The sequence below is a fragment of the Nannospalax galili genome, unplaced genomic scaffold, assembly GCF_000622305.1.
Source record: "Nannospalax galili isolate Female #2095 unplaced genomic scaffold, S.galili_v1.0 scaffold278, whole genome shotgun sequence".
Lineage (NCBI taxonomy): Eukaryota > Metazoa > Chordata > Mammalia > Rodentia > Spalacidae > Nannospalax > Nannospalax galili.
Genome location: NW_008347536.1, coordinates 5312181 through 5337679, shown reverse-complemented (window position 1 = coordinate 5337679; position 25499 = coordinate 5312181). Strand labels below are relative to the sequence as shown.

Sequence of the window (25499 nt, the reverse complement as noted above, 5' to 3'; positions counted from 1 at the left end):
TATATTCTAAAATGAAATGGAGATCTTTTTTAAAGGTTAAAAACTCATTCAATTTTATGTCTTACAGGGCTTATACTGAGTTCAATACTGTATAACTGTATTAACTCAACTGTGAACCTAGAAACTTGCACCCACTTGTGAAAGAAATGTACTCTTGCTCTGGAGTGTGTTACTGAGTATGTTAAAGCTGTAGTGAAATGCTTCTTCTAATCATGTAGTTATTAAAAATTAAAAAAAATGATTAAAAATGTAAGCAAGTCCCATTATGAAACAAGCAATGATTTTATTTTAAAAAATAAAATAAAAAAATAATAATTTCTGCCATTGTAAAAAAAAATTCTCCAAGACTAAATTTTGTTGATAATTGCTGCTTCAGAATTTATCAAAATCACCTCAATGCATTAAACAGTCAAGCTATAGAGATGAGGCTTTAAGGTCAGTACCGGCTTGATTCCTTTTTGTTTGTTCTGACTCAGGTATGTAGTGTCTTCAGCCATAGGGTCTATTGTCAAGGTTTAGCAGGTAACCAAGTACAATGGCAGTAGCCAGTAGTGTTTGAGGGTCCATGAGATCACCCCGATCAACAGCTCCAAACCAGGGAGTCCATTCCTGGCATTGCGCTTTTCAGTTGCTAGCCTATGGTGTCTAATAGTGTTACTGAGACCCTGTTAAAGGGTAACTACATTTAATTTTTAAATACTGCATGTGTATATGTTTAAAGGAGATTTTACAGTAGGTTTCCACTGGACTTTTTAAAAGGCTTTCAGTGTTAGTTCCCCTTTTTCTTACTCCCTCTTCTGCCCTACCTCCCAGTCCCCATTCATTTAAACTTATATTATGCCCTCTTTCCCATTTATGTAGCTGCATTCAATCTCCCCCCACCCATGAACCACCTCCAGTATCCCCTTATTTGTTTCCTGACCTTTAAATATTTTCTCACTGAAATATACCTATCTAAAGATTCAAAACTAGCATTCACATATATGAGAAAACATGACATTTGTATTTTTGGGTCTTGGATACCTCATATAGGATGATTACTTCCAGTTCCATTCATTTACCTACAGATGTCACAATTTCTTTTTTCTTAACAGCTAAATAATATTACTTTGTTTATTTATAAAATGAATGAAACATGTATCACACTTTTATTATCCATTCATCAGTTGATGGGCATCTAGGTTGTTTCCATTACCTGGCTGTTATGAATAGAGCAGTGATGAACATGAATGAGTAGGCAGGTCTAGAGTAGATACAGAGTCCTTTGGATACATATGCCTAAGAGTGATATGTCTGGCTTTCATAGTACTAGAACGTGCTATGTGTATTACTGACAGAGAAAGGTAATCATCACCCTTATCTAACTCTGACCCCTATAAGCTACAGTAACAACTGACTTGGTAAAATATATCCACTGATGCAATAGTGGCAGAAATGCAATGGGACTAATTAACCATCACAGTCTGATTGGATTTCAGGCCTACTTCACGAGATGGAGTCTATACTTGACATTGTTATTAGGGATAAGAACCAGTGACTAGGAAGGTTGCAGGTCATAGAAGAGACCCCTCTACTATTATTCTGTGAAATAGACATAGTATTAAACTGATTCCTAATGACTTATTTTTATACCAATAAATTAATCCATTTCTGAACTCTCAGCAGAAAAACTTATCACAGAAGATAGTGATTGGCACAATGTCTCACAACTGCTCAACATGCAAAAATAAGAGATTGCTGAGTGCTCAGCCCTAAATGGGACAGCTACATCACACCCTCTCTTCCCAAGGCTCGGGGATCATTGCAGAAGAGGGCAGAAAGATTTTATGTGTCAGAGGTGAGAGATGAATACAAAGAATCTGTGCTGTCTGGACACAACAAGGTAGTTGCACATCTGAACCCACAGCATTCACAATACCTGTGCAAATCCAAGTCCAACAAAACCCCAGTATAGATGGGGGAGAGAGGCAAGAAGCCCCAGTACTTGCTGAGGATCTTGTCAATTGACTGCTGCTTTGAGAGGGAGTGCCATTTTTTTTTTATACTAGTGTGATGCCTCATATGTTGATCATACTCTAAAGGATAGGCCCATACCCACTAACATTTTGGAAACACAGATTAGACTGAAAGACCTTTAACAAAAGATAATAATAGAGAGCATGAAGTTGTGGGAGAGTAGTAAGGTGGGTGTGTGGAGAGAAGAAGGGGGTCTGCATACAATCAAAATACATTGTATGAAACCCTAGAATCAAAAATATTAAAAAAATCAATCTATAATTTTAAAACAATGAAAATGCAATTGTATTGGGAATTTTTCTTCTAAAAAGGACAAGTAGAATTAAAAAAATTAGCTCATGATTCCATAGATTAATATGAATTAAAGTTACAATAAGAAAATAGTCACTGTTTTTTTTTTAGCCAGGGGATTTGGTGCATTCTTTTTGCTTCTGCAGGCACCTGCATTCACATGTACACACACAGACAGACACACATACACTTACTTAAAAATAAATCTAAAAATGATATCAATGCTGAGAAATCATATTCATGTAAATACGTAGATAGAGATGAGAACTTCTTATTCTTCCTAAGGTATAGGATCCTGATGACTATTATTTTAATACCCTTTCAGCTGACAATTTTCTTTCAAATTTATTTTAAAAAAGAAATGAAAATTAATTATTTAATGAAAGGATTAATTATCAAATCATTGGGCTCAGTGGCTTTCTCATCTCCCACAAAACTATTTCAGGTTTTTTTCTTTTGTAACGAGGCAATGAGCCATAGTGGGCTTGGAGATTGGCAAAGTATGTACAGCTCCTTTGAGAAGTGGGAAAGTAGCAACTTCAAGTGGAAAAGTGAGAAAACAGTAGTATCACATGCTATATAGGCTCAGTTGGCTTGCAAGACCAAAGTAGAGATTTAGAAGTAACCTAAGTCTATGTATTCCTTGGTATATAAATAAACTACTTGAATTGAAAACCTCTGCTCTTACATCAAAAAATTTAAAATAACTCAGCACACAGTCTTACATCGTCTTTGATTCTACTCTTCCACAAAGCAATTTTGTAATTGTCCCAGTTTAATGATTCACTGTCTTACCCCCAGCGAAGTCTCATAAAGCTCCAAATCTGTATGCTCAACTGTCTATTTGGATATGTGGTCTTGAATTCCTTATGGGCATTGTAAATTAAAGGTTGTCCAAAATCAAAGTATTCAACTTCTCTTCCAACTCAGCCTCTACTCCAGCCTTTCTCATTTGCCATACTCCATAGCTCCAAAGTATCCCCTGACAATGTTATTGGATGTGGTATATTCTATGTGAGAAACGATATACATATACTCAGCACATGGGATTGGGTCCAGGATAGAGAAGACAGAGAGGATTTATTTGAAAGACAACCATTTCCCTTGCATCCTGCTTCAAATAATAATTAAGGTCTACCAAGCTTGCCCATTAAGCATATTTTAAAATCTGTATACTTTCCTCAGATTTTTTTAGCATCTCAGTCCCAGCTACTGTCATTCATCACCTGCATTACAACAATTGCTTCTTAAGCTTCTCCTGCAGACACTCTTGTCAACTCAGCCAAACTCCCAGAGAAATCAGAGTAACTTCTACATGTGCAACACTTCAGTTTAGTCATTTTCCTCCATCAGAACATTTAAGATTTTTATCTGTCATTGTAGATGAATTAAAACAATTACTTAGTCTACACCCAAGCCTCTCCCTGCCTGATTTCTCATGCCCTTCTGTTCATTTTGATGCTGTGATTCTGCCCTGTCCCAGCAGCACCAGTCTCTGTGACCTCTTCCTGTTCCTCTGCAGGCCTCTGGACAAGCTGTCTTGTCCTCACAACTTTACCAGCCCCAGTTACTCACTCTTTATGTTTCAGTTTAAATATCATTTCCTTACAGTCTCCCCTTGAACACTAGCCTAGATTAGGTGATGGCATTTACTGCAGCCTTTCAGAGCATTGCACACTTTCACAGCTTTGTGTTATGTAGCTTTTATGTTTAGCTACACAGAAAGCTTCTTTAAAGATGGAGAACCTGCTTTCTGTTTCCCTTCTCTATTCCAGCTCCATGTTCCCTCACATGTGACAGAATGCTCAATAAATATATGCAAGGCTGGTGCATAACAAACATTGCTGAAAAAATTGGTAGATTCCATTTCTATTTAATAAATATTTGCTTTGTGCCTTAGGTTTGTCATTTCACATTATTTACTAACTTCACTGACATGTCACAGAAATAGATGACCGCTCATTCAAAATATCTTATTTGCTACACTGAACTGGCTGAAACCATCAACTCTCGCTCACCATATACAGAGAACTTACTTGAGTCATTTCTTGCCTAACTCATGTTTTTATCTGGATATTGTGACCTGAGTGTATGAGAAGTGGCGACACAGAGAGAAGTGCAGAGCACAAGGACAGTTCTGGTGACTCTTCCTAATGGCACAATAAAATGTCTTCAATGAAGCTGTAATACACACACACACACACACACACACACACACACACATATGACTTAGTGTATACTGAGGATAATGACTGTTACAGAGCTTACTCATGTTTAAACACAGACATTCATTATTCAAACCAGACGTGAAGCTATGAGATGATCATGTGATTTATGTGTTGAAGTCCATTTGTACGATTTTCTTTTATGTTTATTGACATATATACATATATTGAACCATCCTTACCATCCTTACATCTCTGGAATCCTTACATCTCCTTACATCTCTTGATTGCTGTGGCTGATCTTTTTGATGTGTATCGGTGTCCAGTTTGAGAGGGACTTTGTTCAGAATCTTTGTCTCTATGTTCATTAAGAATTTGGGGCCTATAGTTTTCTCTCTCTCTCTCTCTCTCTCTCTCGGTTATATCTTAGCATTAGAATGAAACAAACTTCATGGAAGGAGTTCTCTCTTTGTTTCTATCTTTTTGAATAAGTTAAGAAGTATTGATTGTAGATCTTTGAAAGCCTGGAAGAATTCTGCTGTGACTCCATCTAGGCCCGGGAATTTTTTAGTTGGGAGGTTTTGTATTGTTGATTCATTTTCCTTACTTGTTATGGGTCTGTTTAAGCTGTTGATCTCCTCTTGATTAAATTTTGGTGGTTTACATGAATTCAAAAATTCATCCATTTGTTTTAAATTTTCAAATTTAATAGAGTATAGGTTTTTAAAGTATTCCCTGATCATGTTCTGTATTTTTTTGGTATTGTTGTGATGTTTCCCCTTTCATCTCTGAATTTGCTAATTTGGATTTGCTCTTTCTTTCTTTTGATTAATTGGGCTAAGAGTCTGTCGATCTTGTTTAACTTTTCAAAAAGAACCAGCTTTCATATTCATTGTTTGTTTCTATTTAATTTCTGCTCTGATTTTTGTTATTTCTTCTCATCTGCTAGGTTTGAGTTTGCTTTATTTTCTTGCCTTTCTAGAACCTTGAGTTGTACTGTTAAATCATTTATATGTGCTTATTCTGATTTTTTTAATATAGGCACTTAGAGTTATAAACTTCCCTCTTAGAATTGTTTTTAAGTGTCCCAGAGGTTTTGTTGTGTTACATTCTCATTTTCATTTAGTTCTAGGAAAAATTTTATTTCTTTCTTAATTTCTTCTTTGACACATTCATCATTCAGGATTGTACTGTTTAATCTTCATGAGTTTGTGTAGTTACTAGAGCTTCTTTTGCTGTTGATTATAAGCTTTATTGCAATGTGATCTGATAGAATGCATGGAATTATATTCAATATTTTTTGTAATTTTATTGAGGTTTGTTTTGTGTCCCAGTATGTGGTCAGTTTTAGAGAAGTATTCATGAGTTGCTGAGTATAAGTGTATTTATTGGGGCTTGGATAAACTATTCTATAGATGTCTGTTAAGTCCATTTGATTGTAAAATGTCATTTAATTCAGTTGTCTCTACTTATTCTTTGTCCAGTTGATCTGTCTATTGGAGATAGAGGTGTACTGAAGTCACCTACTATTACTGAGTTGGGGTTAATCTGTGTTTTCTAGTCCTAAAATAGTGTTTTTATGAATTTGGGTGCACCAGAGTTTGGTGCATATATATTCATGATTATATCTTCTTGGTCAATTTTTCCTCTGATTAGAATGAAGTGACCCTCTTTATTTCTTTTGGTTAGTTTTAATTTGAAATCTATTTTGCCAAGCATTAGAATTCCAATGCCTGCTTGCTTCTTAGTGCCATTTGCTTGGAACATTGTTTTAATTCTTTTACCCTAAGGTAGTGCCTGTCCTTGAAGGTGAGAGGAGTTTCTTGAAGATAACAAAAAACAAATTTTGTTTTTTAATCCATTCCACTATTGTGTCTTTTGACTGGGAAGTTGAGGCCATTTATATTTAGAATTATTATTGAAAGGTGTATATTGGCTACTGTCATTTTAATTTGTTTGGGTCCTTGGTCCTATGTTTCTGTAATTTTACCTTCCTTTTTTTTTCTTTCTGAAACCTCTTAGTTATAGTCATCCTATTTTTGGTCTTTGTATCGCTTCGAGTATTCCCTGTAGGGATGGTTTGGTGGACATGAATTCTTTCAGATTATTCATGTCATGAAAAATTTGCTGCTCCTTTTTATCTATGATAGAAATTTTTTCTGCATAAAGTATTCTGTGTTGGCATTCACGGTCATTTAGAGCCAAGAATACTTTGGTCCAGGCTCTTCTGGCTCTCATGGTTTTCATTGAAAAGTCAGCTGTAATTGTAATGGGTTTTCCTCTCTACATAACCTGTTTTTCTCTAGCAGCTTTCAGTACCCTTTGTTCTACGCGTCAGTGCTTTTACTATGATAGGCCATGGGGAGTTTCCGTCTGGTCCTGTCTAATTGTGTTCCATATGCTTCTTGTATTTGTATAGGTATGTCTTTCCTTAATTTAGGGACACTTTCTTCTATAATCTTGGTGAAGATTTTGTCAATGCCTTTGGCCCGAGATTCCTCTCCTTCCTGTACACCTATTTTATATAGATTTGGTGTTTTCATGGTGTCCTATATTTCCTGCGTATTCCATTTCTATGTTTTAATTTACTTTACAGTTTTTGTTTGAGGAGTTCAGTTCTTCAACTTTGTTGTCCAGTTTTGATATTCTGTTTTCTGTTTCATTCATTCTGCTTGTAAGTCTTTTTCTCCTGTCATTTCATCCATTCCTTCTCCATTTAGACTTTTGTTTTCTTCAATATTTCTATCTCTTTTGTGAATTCACTTTTGAAGTCCTGAATTGGTTTTGTTTTTACATTCAGCTGCATATTTGTATTTTCTTGACCTTTAGTCTCAAGTTTATGCCTATCCTCTTGGAGTTCTTTCGGTTGTCTTTGTGTTCATTAAGTTCTTTGATGTTTATGATGGTTCTTTTTAAATTCTGCCTCATTGTGTTCCTCAGGGTGATTCTCAGTGTAGTACACTTTTGTAGAAATGGTGGGTTTTGTTGGGGCCATACATATTATCTTGTTTTTCATATTATTTCCATTTCTGCATTGCTGTTTGGGTATATTGATGTCTTTTGTTGGTTGTGTGTCTGATAGGAAATTCTATTCCACCTTTGTTTAGTTGAAGTTTGGTTCTGTTTATGGTGTTGATGTAGATTCATTGCTTTTGTTCAGGTATGAAAAGGTAAGTGGGGTATACTTAGGTTCTTGCACTGAAATATGAGAATACAATAAATAGAATCTATTGGCAATAACATTATTAATGGTTTTAATTTAGTATATGAATATTTGTATTTTCAGAAGCTTCTACAAGAAACATAAGTTACTTTTTATACTTAGAGATACATTACCTAGCAACTAAAAATTATTGAACTTTTATCATCTTTTTATTCGGGGTTGTTTCGTGACTAGACCACAATTAGTTTTCTGATGAGCTGAAAGAATTTTCATGCCACTTTGGTATAAATCAGTTTTAATTTTCTTTTCAGATCTATTTTTAAATTATGTTTATGCCTGTCTGGCATGAGTATATTCATGTGAATGCGGTTGCCTGTGGAGGTAAGAAGAGGGACCAAGTTCCCTGGAGATGGAGTTCTATGTGGCTATAAGCTTCCTTACATGAACGCTGGGAACCAAACTCATGTCCTCTTCAAGAGAAGTACATGCTCTTCACTGTGGAGATGCCTCTCCAACCCCAGTGCCTTTAATTTTTAATATTGTGACAAGAGATGTTGGCAGGGCTTTGTGTTCTGAAGTATAGATTCTTAAGTATATGCTTAATTATTCCTCTTCAAATAATTGTAGCCATGTGCTGCAGTGGATTCCAGGAAAGGAATGGGTGAATTTTTGAGTCTAAGTGGATGATTTTTGAATCTTGTCTCAGCTGTTTATAAACAACATCTTTAAAACTCCATGATAAGCTAATAAAAGACAGCTCTTATTAGTGAGTTTCTACTATGGGTAAGATACTGTGCTCAATACTAAAGCAAGTAGATTAATTGAATAAACAACAGGGTATTAGACACAGAATACTTCTGTACTAGAGGACTTGAAGATTCTTATATTTCTTTCTTAATATATCTATGTCAATAAGTAATTTAAAACAAATAATTAAGGTAGCAGTAAAACAAAAGAAAAAATTCTTTGTTAATTTGAGATGAAAGAATTAACACTGTAAAACTCAGTACAAAATTTTTAAAATTCAAGAACTCCACCAGCAACATATGCATCTATTAATTCTATTTTTCCTGGACCCTAAATCTATGAATACATTTTCCTTATCATACTTGACAGTCAACATTTAGGCAATAAGTATTAATGGTCATTGAAAGAATTTTCAAGGTGAACGGAAGGCAGTTATTGAGCGTTCACTCCTATTGCCCCCTAATGAATGTACTGGAAATGCTTTAGCCAGAAGATTGCACTGTGCTCCAGTGACTATGCAGAATTATTCCTCAAGTTCATGTATCCAAGAATTAATGATGCAGGCCTTGTGTACAATCCTAGGCTCCAAAGTGGCTCAAAGGCATCTATTTTAAGAAATATATGAAGGTTGGGTTTACAAATTGTAGTACAGGCATGTGCTGAAGGTACCTCTTGGTGAAGGAAGGAGGAGGGTGTGGGGGAGGGGCTGTGAACTGGTGTCTGCACTTCAGGTGTTGAAAATTTCTGGTGCTGAATTATGAGAGGTCTAAAGTATCTCATTTCTAATTTGATTTTCAACTTGAGTTTCCTCTGGGAAACTAAAGTATACTTTATTTTCTGGGATGAGGTGGGAGTCCTGGGTAGGATGGGGGTACTGTGTCACAGAGGTCAAGGAGGATGGAGGGTGCTTTGTAACAAATATTCCCTGACTTGAACTTATTCAGATTGTATGTGAGACTTCTGCCTACTATTGTCACAGCTTCTTCCAGTGTCAGGGTTGACCTAGCACTTAGCATCATATAAACACAATGGAAATTGAATCTTCCTAAGTGAATTTTAGGCAGGTTCCTTCATGTCCCATTGAAAAGAGGCTTTGACTTTGGTTGTCAGTGTCCATCCTTATTAGGTTGGCATTGCTGTTTTAGCAAGAATATTGCTAAACCAGCTTAGAAAGAATCCCCCACCCTCGATATCTGATCATATCAGTCCTCAGGAAGAATCCTGTTAGGTCAATTTAGCAAGAATCCCTCCCCTTACCCCCAATGCTTTCTCTTATCAATTTTCTATCTACTGAGCATGACCTTATTCTTATCATAAATTCCCACTTCTCTAAGTGGGATTTAGAATTGAGCTCATTTCTAAATTGAGGTTTATTTTCCGTACTGCAATCGTCCCCAAATAAAATCTGTTCTTGTCGGTTTAGTTAGAAACTCTGTTTCTTCTTTTGCATGGTGGGGGATGAGGGGGTCAGGAGCACTAGTAATTTTATGATTTTTATCATCTAACTATTAAGCTCATTTGCAGTGACTTGATACTTCTACAAAGTTTACCACATTATTATATCTCTTTAGAAATGATATAATTTATAATGCCTTAAAAAACACATCTAGAAAATATCTGAGGACTACCTTTAATTTAGAAATCAGGAGAACAATCTGAGTATATTTCCAGTTCTTCATACCCTTTTGTCTTAGTATAGCTTTCTAAGGAGGTTTTATTCTACAGTCTAAATCAAATATAGCTTCCCAACATAGGAATAGTATCACGCTTTATTTAGAGGCTATCAGAAATAAATAAACAAAAACAAGTGACATAAGCATGTGCAGTTGCAATCAACTTGAGTATTCAAACCTAGTAACCAGCGAATCGTCCCAGAACTAGAAATTCGATCTGAACAGAAGGTTGCCTTCTTGGTCATATAACAAACTTCAGAACTTCTCAACAATTGTCAGACGATTAGAACATGATTTTGAAACTAAAAAGTCCCAAAAGTTTTCTGCAATGCTCATTTTATGGATAAAGATGCTGTGCTGGATAGCATCAGTTGTCAACTTGACACACCTGGGAAGACAGAATCTCAACTGGGGAATTGCCTCTATTGGATTTACGCATGGGCATGTCTGGGAGGCATTTAGTTGATTATTGAGTGGTGTGGGCGGTTCTAGCTCACTGTAGGCAGAGTAGAACTGTAACTCTTGTGGAACTCTTCTTAAATATGTGATAGACTTCCAGCCCATTTTTCCCAAGTGACTGTACCATTTTATAAAGCCATCAGCAGTTCCAAGATTTCTCATCTCTCCATATCCTTGACAACATTTGTCATTATCCATCTTTTCAATTTTGGCTATTTTAGTGGACATGAACTAGTATACCATTATAGTTTTTGTTTGCAATTCTGTACTCTATAACAATACTGAGTAGGCTCTTAATATGTCATTTGGCCATCTCTAAATATTTTTTGAAGAAAGACATATTCAAGTCTGTGATAAAGTAAATAATGCCTTTCAAGGCCCTTTCAAGAAGTCCTTGTCCCACTCCCTAAAATCCATGAATATGCTGCTGCCTGTGGTAAAAGAGACTTTCTAGGTGCAATTAATTCAAGAATTTTGGGATGGGGAGTTTATCCTGGATTATCTAGGTGGGTCCAATGTAATCACAGTAGTCTTTATTTGAAAGAGGTGATGAGATTATAGTCAGAGAAGGAGTATTCTGATGGAAGGTTCAACTCTTTGAGGATAGAAAATACTTTACAAACCAGGGAACGCAAGTGCACTTCAGAAGCTGGGTAAAAACAAGGAAACAAATTCTCTCAGAGTCTTGTAGTTGCTCTGTCAACATTTGGAGCTTATTTTTGGAAGTTTGATTTTGGACTTCCTACCTCTGGTATTATAAAATAGCATGTTCATATTACTGTAAGCTAAAAGTGTTTTGGGAACTTGTTACAGCAGTGGTAGAAAACTAGTACAAAAATTCTATGACTACTCTTTAATAGTGTGGTTTTGCTATTGTTGAATTATAGCAGTTCTTTATATATTCTGGAAATAATTATCAGATGAATTATTTACAAATAGTTCCTGCTGGTTTGGAGGATTGTTTTTTAACCTTTACAATGTATTTTTAAAGCAAGACAAGATTTTTTAAGTCCAATTATTTGTTTTTTTACTTTCCTGTTTGTTCTTCTGGTATCATATGAAGAAACCATTGCCTAATCCAAGGTCATAAAATGTACTTCTAAGTTTTCAAATGTTTCATAGTTTTAGCCCAATCATTTAGGTCAATGAATAATTTCGAGCTAATATTTGAATATGATGCAAGGCAGGAACCCAGATCCAGTCTTTGGCATATACATATGCAGAAATCTCACAACACTAAAAACAGGGCATGTTTGCCACAAAGACATTCCAGTTAACGCATAGGAAGATTTATGTTATTAGGCTATATGGCAATCAGTCAAATGAGAAAAATCCTTGAGGTCCTGTCCACAATACTGACAGGCTGTTGGTGGGGGCTCAGTGTTCTATCAGAAATGCCTCTGAAATTAACCTCTTGCTTAGAACTTTTCTTATGTTGTCTTAAATTTGGGAGGACCTCTTATAGACAGTCATAAGGCCATTGGTGAAAAGATTTTTTTCCTTTTGTTCAAGTAGGTTGAAAACACATTGATGACTGGTAATACAAGTAAGAAGAAGTCAAAGACAAAACTCCTGTCACTCACCCTGTATAATTTGTGTGGCTAGAGATGGAAAGAAACAATCTACTAGTCTCATGAGATCTCAATCATGCATTCTTCTAAGGAAAACACTGGTGCCATTTGCCTTAGGTAGTGGTTTCCCTTCTCACAGAGTCTTCTGTTCAAAGCAATAGCTGGGTTTGGACCTACTTTGACTCCAGAAAAATATGGAAGAAAATATCACTAAACTTTGCAGGCACTAAAGGTCTTTACTTCTGAATGGAAAATTTAGCAAGGTCATAGTTATGTGAGTGCCTTAGTCAGTTGGGTGATGGTTGAAATTGAAAAGTTGGACAGGGTGACTCATGAGGTATTTATTTGTAATCAATGAAACTCCTGAAAGTTCAAAAAGGAGAAGAATTCTAGGGATTGAGCAATCATTTCAGCTCTCTAACTTACTGGAAGAAGTTTAGTTCCTTAAACTACCTGAAAGAACATTCTTGGGCATACAAATCCTTACTGCCATGCTTGGAAGCTGCTATTTTCATTCTACTTGGTGCTTGTGATTTTCATAGATGGAAATCAAGGTTGTGTTTGTTTTCTCCGCTTCCTAGTTATAGGAGACCTTCATTTTCTGGTGATTCTCAATCGTTACTTTTTAACCTTTTATTTTTGATGTACCTGTCTTCTTTTGTTCCTTCATTCCTTCTTTCCTTTTTCTCCTTGTGTTCTTATTTTAAACCACTTGTGAATTAATGAATATACATTAGTAAAATCAACAAAGGTATGAATTGTTCAAGAATAATAACAAAGCAATGTTGGCTCTTACATACAGGGAACACATTCTAGTTGCTTCGATCTTTTACCTTTCAAGTTAACAGAGTGAAATCTCAGCATAATTAGTATTATTGTTGAAATGAACATGAATGTTATCTTGGATTTTATAAGAAACTCTGCCTATAAAGAGTCAGAGAGGGAATAAATTGAGCAATGGATTTAAAGAGAATAACTTTTATTACCCCATCAAGAAACAGAAATGATTATATTGAGGGCTAGGAGATTAAATTGTGTCACGTGTCAGGAAACAGGCAAGCAGCCCTCTTCTGCACTTTGCTTTTGTGCTGTAGATGGGTTTAATGAATGCACTGTTGGCCGAGTGGAGGATGCTATGTGATAGCTCTTCCTCAGGATGACATATTAGTTTGGGTCCTTGGCAATCTAAGGACTTCAAACAGTATTGAGGGCATTTTTATGATTCAGATACAGACATAGAAATAATAAACATCCTTCAGGATGGAAATATATCTATTTTATCTCTGAAAGAAAAATAAATATGAATATACTTTCCAAAGTGTTCTAATTTTTAAAAAATTTTAATAACTACATGATTAGAAGAAACATTTCATTACAGCTTCAACATATTCAATAACACACTGCAGAGCAAGAGTACATCTCTTTCACAAGTGGCTGCAAGTTTCTAGATTCACAGCTGAATTAATACAGTTATACAGTATTGAACTCAGTATAAGCCCTGTAAGACATAAAATTGAATGAGTTTTTAACCTTTAAAAAAGATCTCCATTTCATTTTAGAATATATGTTGCACTTAGACCCTTGGCGCCTGTGTATGTCTATGAAGTCATCGGGTGGATTTCAATGGTAATGTTTATCACCTCTACTAATTAACATGATGTAAACTTCCATGCTTCCTCCTCAAACACAATACATTTAAAAAATTTGTTTTTTTTTGTGTGTGTGTATATCACACAGAACATCCCAAACCATCTTATTTAACTACACACCCAATTCCCAGATGGCACCCTTCCATAGCCTCCCTCCCCCCACTACAGCCCTTATACTCTGATATCCCTGCTACTGTCTGCTGTGTTGTCGGAACCCCCACCCATTCCCCACTACTTGGCCATCTGGTGAATCTAGTCAGCCTATCTAGAGGTCTTTGTTTTAGGAAGGTCAGCTGTTCCTCATCTAGCAGCAATCAGTTGTCAATGTACCTTTAGATAAGATTGGGGTCTGTTGTTTATTTTCCCAGCCACAAAGGGAATTTCACTTCCCCAAGGTCAATTTGGTTAATAACAGGCACTAGCATCCATTCCTTCCTAGAGTTTGTACAGCTTACTTCTCCACACATCTTCAGGACTAGTGCTGAGACAGAGTACTCCTCAAAACTTATGCTCCTGCCTCACACTGTGTTGGTCACATGGAAGAAAGGCTGAGATGAGTTTAGTTTGGGCCTCTGTATTACTGTCTCTTTACACTACCTCAGACTGTTCATTATTTGAATCAAGATTTTTTTGATGTTTTATGCCAAATGCTGTATGTCTCACGATGTCACTCTTCCAGGCCTGTTTTGCCCTCCATAAATTGTGGGCCTTGGACTCGATCAACTCCCAAATTTTAAGAATCTGCATTTAATATCACATGGTTGATTTTTCATATAATAGTTATGCTTGAACTCTTACACATCACTAAGTCAGTCAAGAACATGAGAGGAAATGACCTCAGTAATAATAGCAAGACTTTTCCAAAAGAAGGGGAGACTCAATAGCTATCTTCAAATAGGTAAAGACTGTACTGTGGATTAGGGAGCTCCAGTTAGTACCACTGGACAGAAATTTCCAGGCTTTTCATTACCTAATCCTGGAAGATGGTATTCATACATGGCCACAGGTATGACCTTGAGTCCAGGAAGACAGAATGAAGACCAATCGGTAGATCAGATAAAGGAAATTGTAGCTCAGCATGAAATTAAGAATGCTCCATACATAATAAAGGTTCTATAAATGTTGGTTCTCGTGATCCTGTACAACTCTGGAATGAAGTTTTCATGGGAATAGAGCTTCCCTTTGTCTCTGTAAACATGAGATTTCCACCCTTGATTACCAGCAAAGAAAGGTGACATTCTAGGAGATACCTCTTTTTGTTCTTAGAGAAAGCATGCAACATAAAGTTCTCTCTGAAACTTAGAGTCTGCATTTGTTAAAGGTGATAGGTCTTTCAATTTCAGGTACATAAAGTGGTTGGAAACTATGATCAAGGCTGACAAATTTCTGAATTATCTTTCCTAAAATCAGTCTGTTTCCTTTTATAATCCTTCTCTGTGAAAAGGGTTTCATTATAGCCCAGGTTGGTCTAGGACTCACCTTTTAGCTGGGGCTGGCCTCAAACATGCCAATCCTCCTGCCATATTATTCCAAATGCTGGGATTATGCATGAGCCACCACAGCCAGATAATTTCTAAATTTACAAAATGGAGGTCCTCTACATGTAATACCAGCAAAACAATTCCCCATTACTTTATGGAATTCTACAACACATGTTTCAAGTCTCCTTCTCTCTAACTTGGATATTTTCTCACTCTGAAAATAGTTCATTCAGTGTGGGTCTTTGGACAGGTCTCCTATATTGAGGTCCACCTACCCAGGGCTTAGGGACCATTGTGGAAGAGGGGGTAGAAAGATTATAAGAGCCAAGGAGGAGATGCATGACCATGACCATACAGACATAGTCCCACTAGCACCTGGGACCCTTTTCATATAAATCTACAGCAAAGCAAACTTAGGCAGACAAAAACTCAGCACAGAACTGTGGAAATGAATAGCAAGCCCCAATCTTAGTCAAAGAATTATTGGCAGCTGATTACTGCTGGGAGAGGAAGAGCTGATCTTCTTGAAGGGAGAGACTTTAGATAACTGATTAAACCCCAGTGGATGAACTTGAACTGAGGGACGTCTTGGGACACTAACTTTACATAATAGGTCTTAATAAAAACGACAGAATATATGAACACAGGGGTGGGGGCTGGGGGTGGGAATGGGAGCCAAAAGGGAAGGCAGAAGGGGGTAGAAAGATGATTTTTTGAAATACACAAAAATTCAATAAAAATACTGTAATTATGAAAAAAAGAATATAGTTCATTCAATTCAACTGAAAATTCTATTGTCCTAAAACATTTATTTCCTATGGAACTGTCTTTTCTGGTCAACAGCATGGGCAGATATCCCTGCAAAAATATGATTCTCCTCCACAAGCTGCAAGGATGCATCTGTCAGAAGTAATCACTGTCTTAGAACAATCTGAGCAGGAACATCTTTGCCTATTTCAAAAGGAAAATAACTAGGTGACTCATGCTTAACGAAATGTAGACTGAGGAAGAGTGTGAGGTTAGTGTGTGTATCACTGGGGCCACACTCCTCAATGTGATAACCTCAGGCTAACCTCATCTTTACCTGCAGAACCCACTTAAACTGTCTGACAGCCTCACTTCTTATCCAATCCCTAGGAAAGTTCCTCTGTCTTCTTGGAAGCCTTGTTCAGGAGCTCTGGCTTTGTCTCACTTAGTCCAGCTTCAGTGAGGACTATATTGAGCCAGTTTAGGGGAACCCCCTCATCCTTGATATCTGACCAATTTATTTATATTCTACACTGGCCTGCCTTCTTCAATCAGAACCTTGGGAAGTCCCTTTAAACAGAATCTCTTACCTCTGATCATTTTCCTCAATAGTGCTCTATCCCTTGAAATCACATCCCTTACTTAGCTCTATGTTCCTAGTGGTCCTTGCTGCATGCAGGTGTATGTCCCATTATCTCTTTCCTACTACAAATGTTCCATTCTAGTAATCCTGGAAAAATCTTCTATAGACTTTAACAAGTGTCATAAGTAACTTCCTTTACCATTTTCTGATCCCCCCATTAACTTGCTCTCTTTTCTCTACTTATTCATTTCAAAGGCATCCATTCATCAAGAATGTAATGAGCCATTTAGATCTACATGATAAAAGGTATAAAGATATAGCTAGGGGGGATGGTACATGTCTGCAATCTCAGCTCTTCACTGACTGAAGTGAAAGCCACAAGTTTCAAGCAAGTCTGGTATTCATCGCAAGACTTTGTTTAAAAACATATAGAACTGAACCTGCTTGGTCTATGGGCTTCTGTAATCAGGCAGGGTCAGTTTCTCTACAGGACTATCTCCCGCAAGTTTCTGAACTCTCAATTTTTAAGCCTTCATTTCTGTTACCATTTTAGATTTATTAATTGTTCCATGTGATTAATCTCATTTCTCAAAATTATTTTTAGGTTCTTTATACTATTGGATTATATCTAAATCTCAGAAATTCAATAAAGAAAAGACAAAAAAACCCATAAAGGACAGGCCTGGCTTCAGCAGTTATCGTCTGCCCCCAAGCAGTATGTTGGCTCTACCCCTTAAACTCATCTTGCAGTCTTTATCAAAGCCAAGCATCTTTCCTTCTGTTCTCTGGAACAAGTTGCTCCTTTTCTGTGTCCCAGCTCAGATTTGTAGCATTAGTTAATTTAACTATCTAATCATCCTTAAAGACCCAGAGTCTTCCATGGATAGTTTCTCTGATACTCTCTCTAAAGATCTAGAGAAAAGCCAGTAAATGCTTTCTGGACCCTTGTCTGTAAAAGTACATATCTAGTGCTATGTACAGTGTATTGTTTCTACATATTATATTCTTTGATTCACTCCTTAATTCACATTATTATTCTTTCTAACCAGACAGAAGGCCTCATGAGGAAGAAAGATATATTTACATTTCCTCCTCACAATGCCTGATCCAATGTCACATTTAATAGCTGTCAACATACACAAATTAAATATGACTTAAATTCAGTAAGTAGGAAGAGATCTTCAAAGTCACTACAGAGAGTTTGCTTTGGTAACCTTCCAAATGCAGGCGTTTTATAGAATCATTTTTCTCCAAAGGTACAAATGTGTCTCAGTGATGCAACAGATCAACTCTCCCAGTAATCTAATGCTATAGATCTTTACCTGAGTCTGCCATCCTCTGCTGCAGCACCTCCTGGTATAATCTTCGTAATAAATATGCCAGGGTCATCTCCAATGTGGGGATTATCTGTCCCTCCAGCAATACTGAATCCCAGGCCAGAATTTCCCTGGAGAAACAATAAGTAGATATTAAATGATGCGCTGTCACCTAAAACCCAGTTCCTCCCGTTTTCTGCTATCATGTTACTGCTCAAATTGAAATCAGGTGATAGCAGTCTCATATGCAAAACTATAAAGCTCACTGTCAGCAGACAGAGCAAGGTCAGGAAATCCTCCCCTGTCTTTGTTTTGCAATGATTCAAGGGCCAATATGCTTCTTTTATGTCAAAAATTAAATGACCACTATGAACTGGGAAACAAAAACTTGCAAATTATGCAACATGAAAATGAAAATAATCATTAGAATATCAATGCTAAAAAGTATATACTAACAAGGAAAATGGAAAGAAACAAGTTATATGAAAACACATGATGTGACAGAATCTTGAAATCTGGGTATTTTGACTTTATTATTTCTAATTTTGTTGTTTTAATATGGATTATTCATCAAATGAATGTGCTTCTGTGTAACACTCTCTGTATTCAGAAAGCAGGAACCCCCTCTAGAGTCATAACATGTGAGATATTTCCAAAAATAAACAAGGCTGAATTTGCAGTGGCACTGCACAGGCATGCAATACTTCAACATGCAAGTTTAAGTAGTTTATATTCTAGTAAACTTTTCATACTTTTTTAGATTACAGTAATTGACATCCAATATACATATATCTTCCAAAAATAAGGCATAAAGTTCCCTCAAAATCCATACATCATCTTAACACATTTCTTATCTACATATTCTCTTTAATCCATATCACCATGGTTACATTATGTTCCCATAACTATGTTCTGATATTTTTCCATTATATTTTAAGCGCTTCCTGTACAGCTAGGCATGTCTTAAATTATCCATTTTAAATGGCTAAATAATATCTTATTGAGGTCATAAGCCATCATTTAACTGGTCTGTTGCTAGATATTTAATTTCACTCTATGCTATATTGCTTACTCAATTTTGATTGCTTGATGAAGTTCCACTCTTGGGTAAAAACAAATGAAGAGTAAGAATTTAATAGTTAATCCTGAGAAATTAATTAGGACACTCATCTAGTCAGAAAACTTCAATGTCAAAATAAAGTCAGATATAAATTGATAGTTACAGTGCTATAAATGTCAAGGTAATATTTAGCACAGCTTTGCGTGTATATGTTGTGTATGTGGATCTGAAGCGGCCAGAGGAGAATGCGGGGTGACTTCTACTGCTCTTTCCTATTCCCTTGTGAGAAGCTCCTCTCACTGAGCCTGAAGCTTGTTATTTTCCATCTAGGCTGGTTGGCTGCAGTGCTCCTTCTGTCTCCAGTCTGTTGACCAGCACTGAGGTTACAGATAAGTGTGTCCATTTCCGTGGGTACTGGGGAATCTGAACTTAGGTCCTCATCATTGAGCAGCAAGTAATTTTTATGTACTGAGCCATCTCCCCAGCCCGTTTAGCATTTTTTCATTTCCTGAGTTAAGAAAACTGAACTTTTCTGTCTTCCTTTCAAAACTGTGTATTTATTTTAAAAGGTTAATATTAAAAATTCATCATGAGTGACTAAAATCCCACCTTTTGCATAGGCACCTGTATACACATGGCAGATACCCACACAGACACACACACACATAAAGGAAATAAAATCTTAAACATTTTTTGATTTATATTTTTTTATGTATATGAATGTTTTGCCTGTTTGATATACGAAGTGCAACCACGTCATGCAATCCCCATGGAGGCCAGAAGAGGGCATTGGATCCACTGGAACTGGAGTTACTGATTGCTGTTAGCTTCCATGTGGGTGCTGGAAACTGAATGTGTGCCCTCTGCAAGCATAGCTAGTGCTCTTAACCACCGAGTCATCTCTCCACCAACATTAGGTTCTAATAACTGCCTATAATTCCAGCTCCAGGCTATACAATACTCTTTTCTGCCCTCTGTGGACACACACACACACACACACACACACACACACACACACACACACACACACATAAAGAAAAAACAAAATAGATCTTTAAAATTGTCTATTTATATTTTGATATTCTCTCTATTTGTTACCAGAGGATCTGAATTCGGTTCCCAGCACCCATATTGGGTGGCTCACAACCTCCTGTAACTCTAGCTCCAGGGGATCTGATGCCCTCTTCTGGAACCCACAGGCACTGCACTCACATCACACACACACACACACACACACACACACACACACACATACACACATAAAGAAAAAACAAAATAGATCTTTAAAATCCTGTCTTTACATTTTGGTATCTTCTCTAATTCTGATGTACTTTGAAAAGTTTCAATATTCACTGAACAGAGTTGCTTAATATCATTCATGTGATCAGTATATTTGCTATTTGTTAGACAGCAGCTCTGTGCCTGTCACTAGGCTAAGTCCAGGAGTTACAGTAGTGAATATGTAGTGAATAGTGTTTATGAAGCATATAAAAGGGAAATGCACAATGTGTATTAGTTAAGAAGAAAACCAAACATCATAACTTAGTGCTATAATGTTCTGGAAAGAACCTCAGTGAAGAGACCAAAGCCCTCAGGTAAAATCCATGAGGTGAAAAGGGGTTAGTCAGACCCAAGAAAACACAATTGAAACAAAGGAAACCAGAAGAATTAGATGGGGTATAGCTTAATCATGGAAGTCAGAAGAGTAGAGTGCATGAACATTCGTTTTGGGTTGTAAGGACCTAATGATACCAATGTTTATGTCAGAATATTGAAGGTTCTAGAAGACCTTAAGAAGAGATGGCTCTGCCACTATGAAATTCTAGGCACAGAAGACAGAAACAGTCTGACATCTGGTCACAAATACATTTCATTTACCATATAACCTCAAGTACACTGTCAAGTAGGTAACCATGGAGATGGTGCAGACATGACGTGGTGTGGGCAGTTTCTCTAAGGTATTTGGTGTAGGAAAGGAGGAGAAGATGAGTCTCTTCATTGTGATTTGCGTCTAGCTTCAGGAACATCAACTTGAGCACTTTGGTATGTTAAAGTTTGCCCCTTAGGGTGCAAATTCTTGGTTAGTGGAGGTAGTGATAAAAGTAAGCAGGGACTGGGAGATGCTCAGATCTTCTCCTGAAATAGTAAATGTGTTTGGAGAGAGCACACAAATCTTTGGCATTTATGAAAGATGCCATAATCTTCTTTTACTACTGTCAACTTTATTTTCAGATAAAGTTCACTTGTTCTTCACATTTCACCTTCTAGAACACTGAATCAAGCTACTTTGTCCTGAACAAACAACTCTAAATTCTGTTGTTGGCTATTTCTCTTCCAATTTCTCAGATGACTTGCCCAATTCACATTTTTTATAATAAGGTTCAGATGGAATTGGCTCCAGAAAACTATTTCTAAAATCTAAATTTTATCCCATACCGACAATTATAGTTACAGGATACAATGTGGTAATATGATCTTTAAATATTTATAAAGATTACACTACTTTGCATACCACAGTTATCTCTTCAAATATTTTGCATTTTCTTCTGATGAAAACATTACAAATTTATTCTCAGCTATACCAGAATACACAGAATTCAGTCATTAATTATAATTATCCTGCCATGTAACTGATTTAAAGAATCAAATTTATTTTCCCATCTGAGTCATCAAACCTTTGACTACCATCCCTCTAGGTCTTTTATCTTTAGCCTCTGGTTGTTGCTATTAGTCTCTCTGTGTCTATGAAACAATTGCTTTAGATTCACATACAAATAAGAATATACATTATTTGTCTTTTTGTCTTTAGTATATTTCACTTACCATAAGGTTCACTAAATCCATTTGTGTCATCACAAATGATAGGACCTTTTACTTTTTACAGACTAAATAGTATTCCATGCCAAGTCCTCTATATCCATTCATCCCATGTGGACATGTACTTTGATTACTCAACTTAGCTATGTATTTTTAGACAGAATCTAGCTATGTAGGCAGATTAACCTAGAACTTATGATTCCCCTACCTCAGGCTTTAGAATACTAGAATTGCTACTCTTTTTTTTTCTGCCCATCCCACTTCCCTCCTCCCTCCCAGTTTCATGCATCCCCATTATCCCTTCTTTCTCCCCAATAACATCCATCTCCTGCCATCTCCCCTCTCCTGAGTTCCCTCCTCCAACCTTGACCACCTGTATGTTCTTTCCTCCTCCCTTCCCAGCCATACACTTCCACTTTGCCCACCTCCCTCCTGGTAACTTCTGTCCCCTACTGTCTTCTTCTTGCTGGTTGTTTCTTTTCTTTATCTCTGTGTTTCCTTTCCATTTTCCTTGCTTTTGGTGTTACATCAGGATATACACTCACTGTGCTGGATAGCCTTCCTGTCAACTTGACACACCTGGGTTGAGGGAGCCTCAATTGGGGAATTGTCTCCATTGGACTGGCCTGTGGCCATGTCTGTGGGGCATTTTCTTGATTGTTGAGTGCTGTGGGAGGGCCCAGCCCACTGTGGGTGGTGCCATCCCCTGGCAGGTGGGCCTGTGTTGCATAAGAAAGCAGATTGAGCATGGGCCAGGGGAGTAAGCCAGTAAGCAGCGTTCCTCCATGGCCTGTGCTTCAGTTCCTCCAAGTTCCTGCCCTGAGTTCCTACCTTGGGCTCCCTCATTGATGAACTGTGACCTGGGAGCTAGAAGACAAATAAACCCTTCCTCCCCAGGTTGGTTAGTGGTGTTTTGTCACAGCAATGGGGAAACAACTAGAACACTCACATATAAGAGATTGGTACTACGATCTGCAAAAGAAGAGCATACCTCGTTTACTTGTCTGCATTTGTGTTACTTCACTTAGTTTAACAGTCTCTAGTTCCATCCATTTACCTGCAAATTTTGTAATTTCATCTTTTCTTACTGCTGAGTAGAACTCCACTGTGTAAATGTACCACATTTTCATTATCCATTTGTCAGTTGAGGGACATTTAGGATGTGTTCATTAACTATTAATAAGAAAGGAGCAACAAACATGGATGTACAGGTGTCGCTACAGTGGGATGAATCTTTTGGGTATATGACAAGGAGTGGTATCATCGGATCATATGGCACATTCATTTCTAGTTTTCTGAGTGTTCTCCACAGTGCTTTCCATAGTGGTTGCACAAGTTTGCATTCCTACCAGTGGTGAATGAGTGTTCCCCTTTCTCGACATCCTCACCAACATTTGGTATTTTTCTTAAAGTGGTTTTGATCTGCATTTCTCTAATTACTAAGGATGTTGAACACTTTTTAGGTATTTCTAAGTCATTTTTATTTCTTTGAGAACTCTCTCTTCTAGTCTATAGCCCATCTTTAAAAAATATATTTTATTTTTATTTTATGTGTATGAGGTCCCATTTGTTAATTCTTGCCCTTGTTTCCTGAGCAGTTGATGTCTGCAGAGCTCAAAAGAGGGCTTCAGATTCCCCTGGAACTGGAGTTAAGGATGGTTCATAGCCACCATGTGGGTGCTGGGAATCAACCTGGGTCCTCTGCAAGAGCAGTCAGTGCTCTTAACCACTGAGCCATCTCTCCAGACCCTATAGCCCATCTTTTTATTGGGTCATTTATTTTCTTGTTTGTTTTTTGAATTCTTTGTATATTCTGGATATTAATCCTCTGTGAGATCTGTAGCTGGTAAAGATTTTCTCCCACTCAGTGGGTTTCCTCTTCACTTCCTTGGTTGTTTCTTTTGCTGTACAGAAGCTCTGTAGCTTAATGAGGTCCCATTTATTGACTGTTAATGTCTGATTTGGAAAGTCCTTTCCTATGCTTATATCTTGGAGGGTAGTGCCTATATTTTCTGCTAACAGTTTCAGAGCTTCAGGTTTTATATTGAGGTCTTTGATCCAAGTAGAGTTGACTTTTCTGCAGGGTGAAAGATAAGGGCCAATTTCATTCTTCTATAGGTGGAGATACAGATTTGCCAGCACGACTTGTCGAAGATAATGTCTTTCCTCCATTGTGTGTTCTTGGCACCTTTGTGAAATATCAGGTGACTGAAATTTCATGTACTCATGTTTGGGTCTTCTACTGTGTTCCATTGATCTACGTGTCCATTTTTGTTTCAGTATCATATTGTTTTTATGACTATAGCTCTGAGATCTGGTATGGTGATCCCCCAGAGCTGTTCTTTTTGCCCAAGATTGCTTTGGCTATCAGGGGTCCCTTGTTATTCCAGATGAATTTTAGCATGGTTTTTTTTTCTAGCCCTGTAAAAATATCATTGGTATTTTGATTGGCACTGCATTGAATATAGTTTGGTTTTGGAAAGATGGTCAGTTTTGCAATATTAAGTCTACCAATCCATGAGCATGATAGGTAGACACCCTAGTGTCTTCCTCTATCTCTTCTGAAAAGTTTTAAAATTTTCATTGTAGAAATCTTTACTGTCTTTGATTATGTTTATTCCTAATCAAAATATTTTATTTTTCTTTTGAGGTTATTGTGAATGGGAGGGTATCCATGAATTCTCTTTCTGATTGCTTGCGATTGGTATATAGAAAAGCAACTGATTTTAGTAAGTTGATTATGTAAACTGCCACTTTACTGAAAGTATTAATCACTTCTAATAGTTTTCTGGTGGAATTTTTGGGATCTCTTAGGTATAATATCACATCATCTGAAAATAATGATAATTTGCCCTCTTCTTTTCCAATTAGTACTCCTTTAATTTCTTTCTCTTGTTTTATTGTTCTCATAAGAGTTTCAAGCAGCATGTTAAAAAGGAGTGGAGACAATGGACAGTCATATTTGGTTATTGATTTTAATGGGAATGCTTCCAGTTTTTCTCCATTTACAATGATGTTGGCTATGGGTTTGTTGTATATAGCTTTAATTATGTTGAGGTATATTCCCCCAGACCAATTTCCTCTAGGACTGTTAACATTAATGCATACTGTATTTTGTCAAAGGCCTTTTCTGTATCTATTGAGATGACCATATGATTTTTGTCTTTAAGTCTATTTATATGCTGCATTACATTTATTGACTTACATATATTGAAACATGCCTGCATCTCTGGAATAAAGCTGACTTGATCATGGTGGATGATCTTTTTGGTGTGTGTCTGAATACAGTTTGTGAGTATTTTGATGAGTATCTTTGTATTTACGTTCATTGAGGATATGGACCTATGGTTTTCTTTTTTTGGTTGTTGTGTCTTTACCTGGGTTTGGTATTAGAGTGATACAGGCTCCATAGAAGGAGTTCGGAGTTCTCCCTCTGTTTCTATCTTTTTGAGTAATTTAAGTAGTATTGATTGTAGATCTTCAATTTAATGGAGTATCAATTTTTAAAGTATTCCCTTACAATGTTCTGGGTTTTTTTTTTTTTTTTTTTTTTGAGTCTGTTGTGGTGTTACTCCTTTTGTCTCTGATTTTGTTAATTTGGGTTTGCTCTTCCTTTCTTTTGGTTAATGGGGCTGACACTATCTTAGGGTGAAGGATGGAAAAAAATTCTTTCAGGCAATGGCTCTAGAGAAGCAAGCAGGTGTTACAATTCTAATATCTGACAAAATAGATTTCAAATTAAAACTAATCAGAAGAGATAA

The 25499-nt window shown here is 36.8% G+C and overlaps 1 protein-coding gene across 13 annotated transcripts in view; it reads right to left on the bottom strand.

Moving 5' to 3' along the window:
* The window catches only part of Dlg2 (discs large MAGUK scaffold protein 2), a 2328307-nt gene that overhangs the window by 650906 nt on the left and 1651902 nt on the right, over nucleotides 1-25499 (bottom strand). For all 13 annotated transcript variants that reach the window (XM_008844185.2, XM_029568893.1, XM_008844178.2 and 10 more), the window contains one exon: nucleotides 17868-17992. In XM_008844185.2, coding sequence (XP_008842407.2) covers nucleotides 17868-17992 — 125 coding nt within the window. The remainder of the gene's footprint in view (nucleotides 1-17867; nucleotides 17993-25499) is intronic.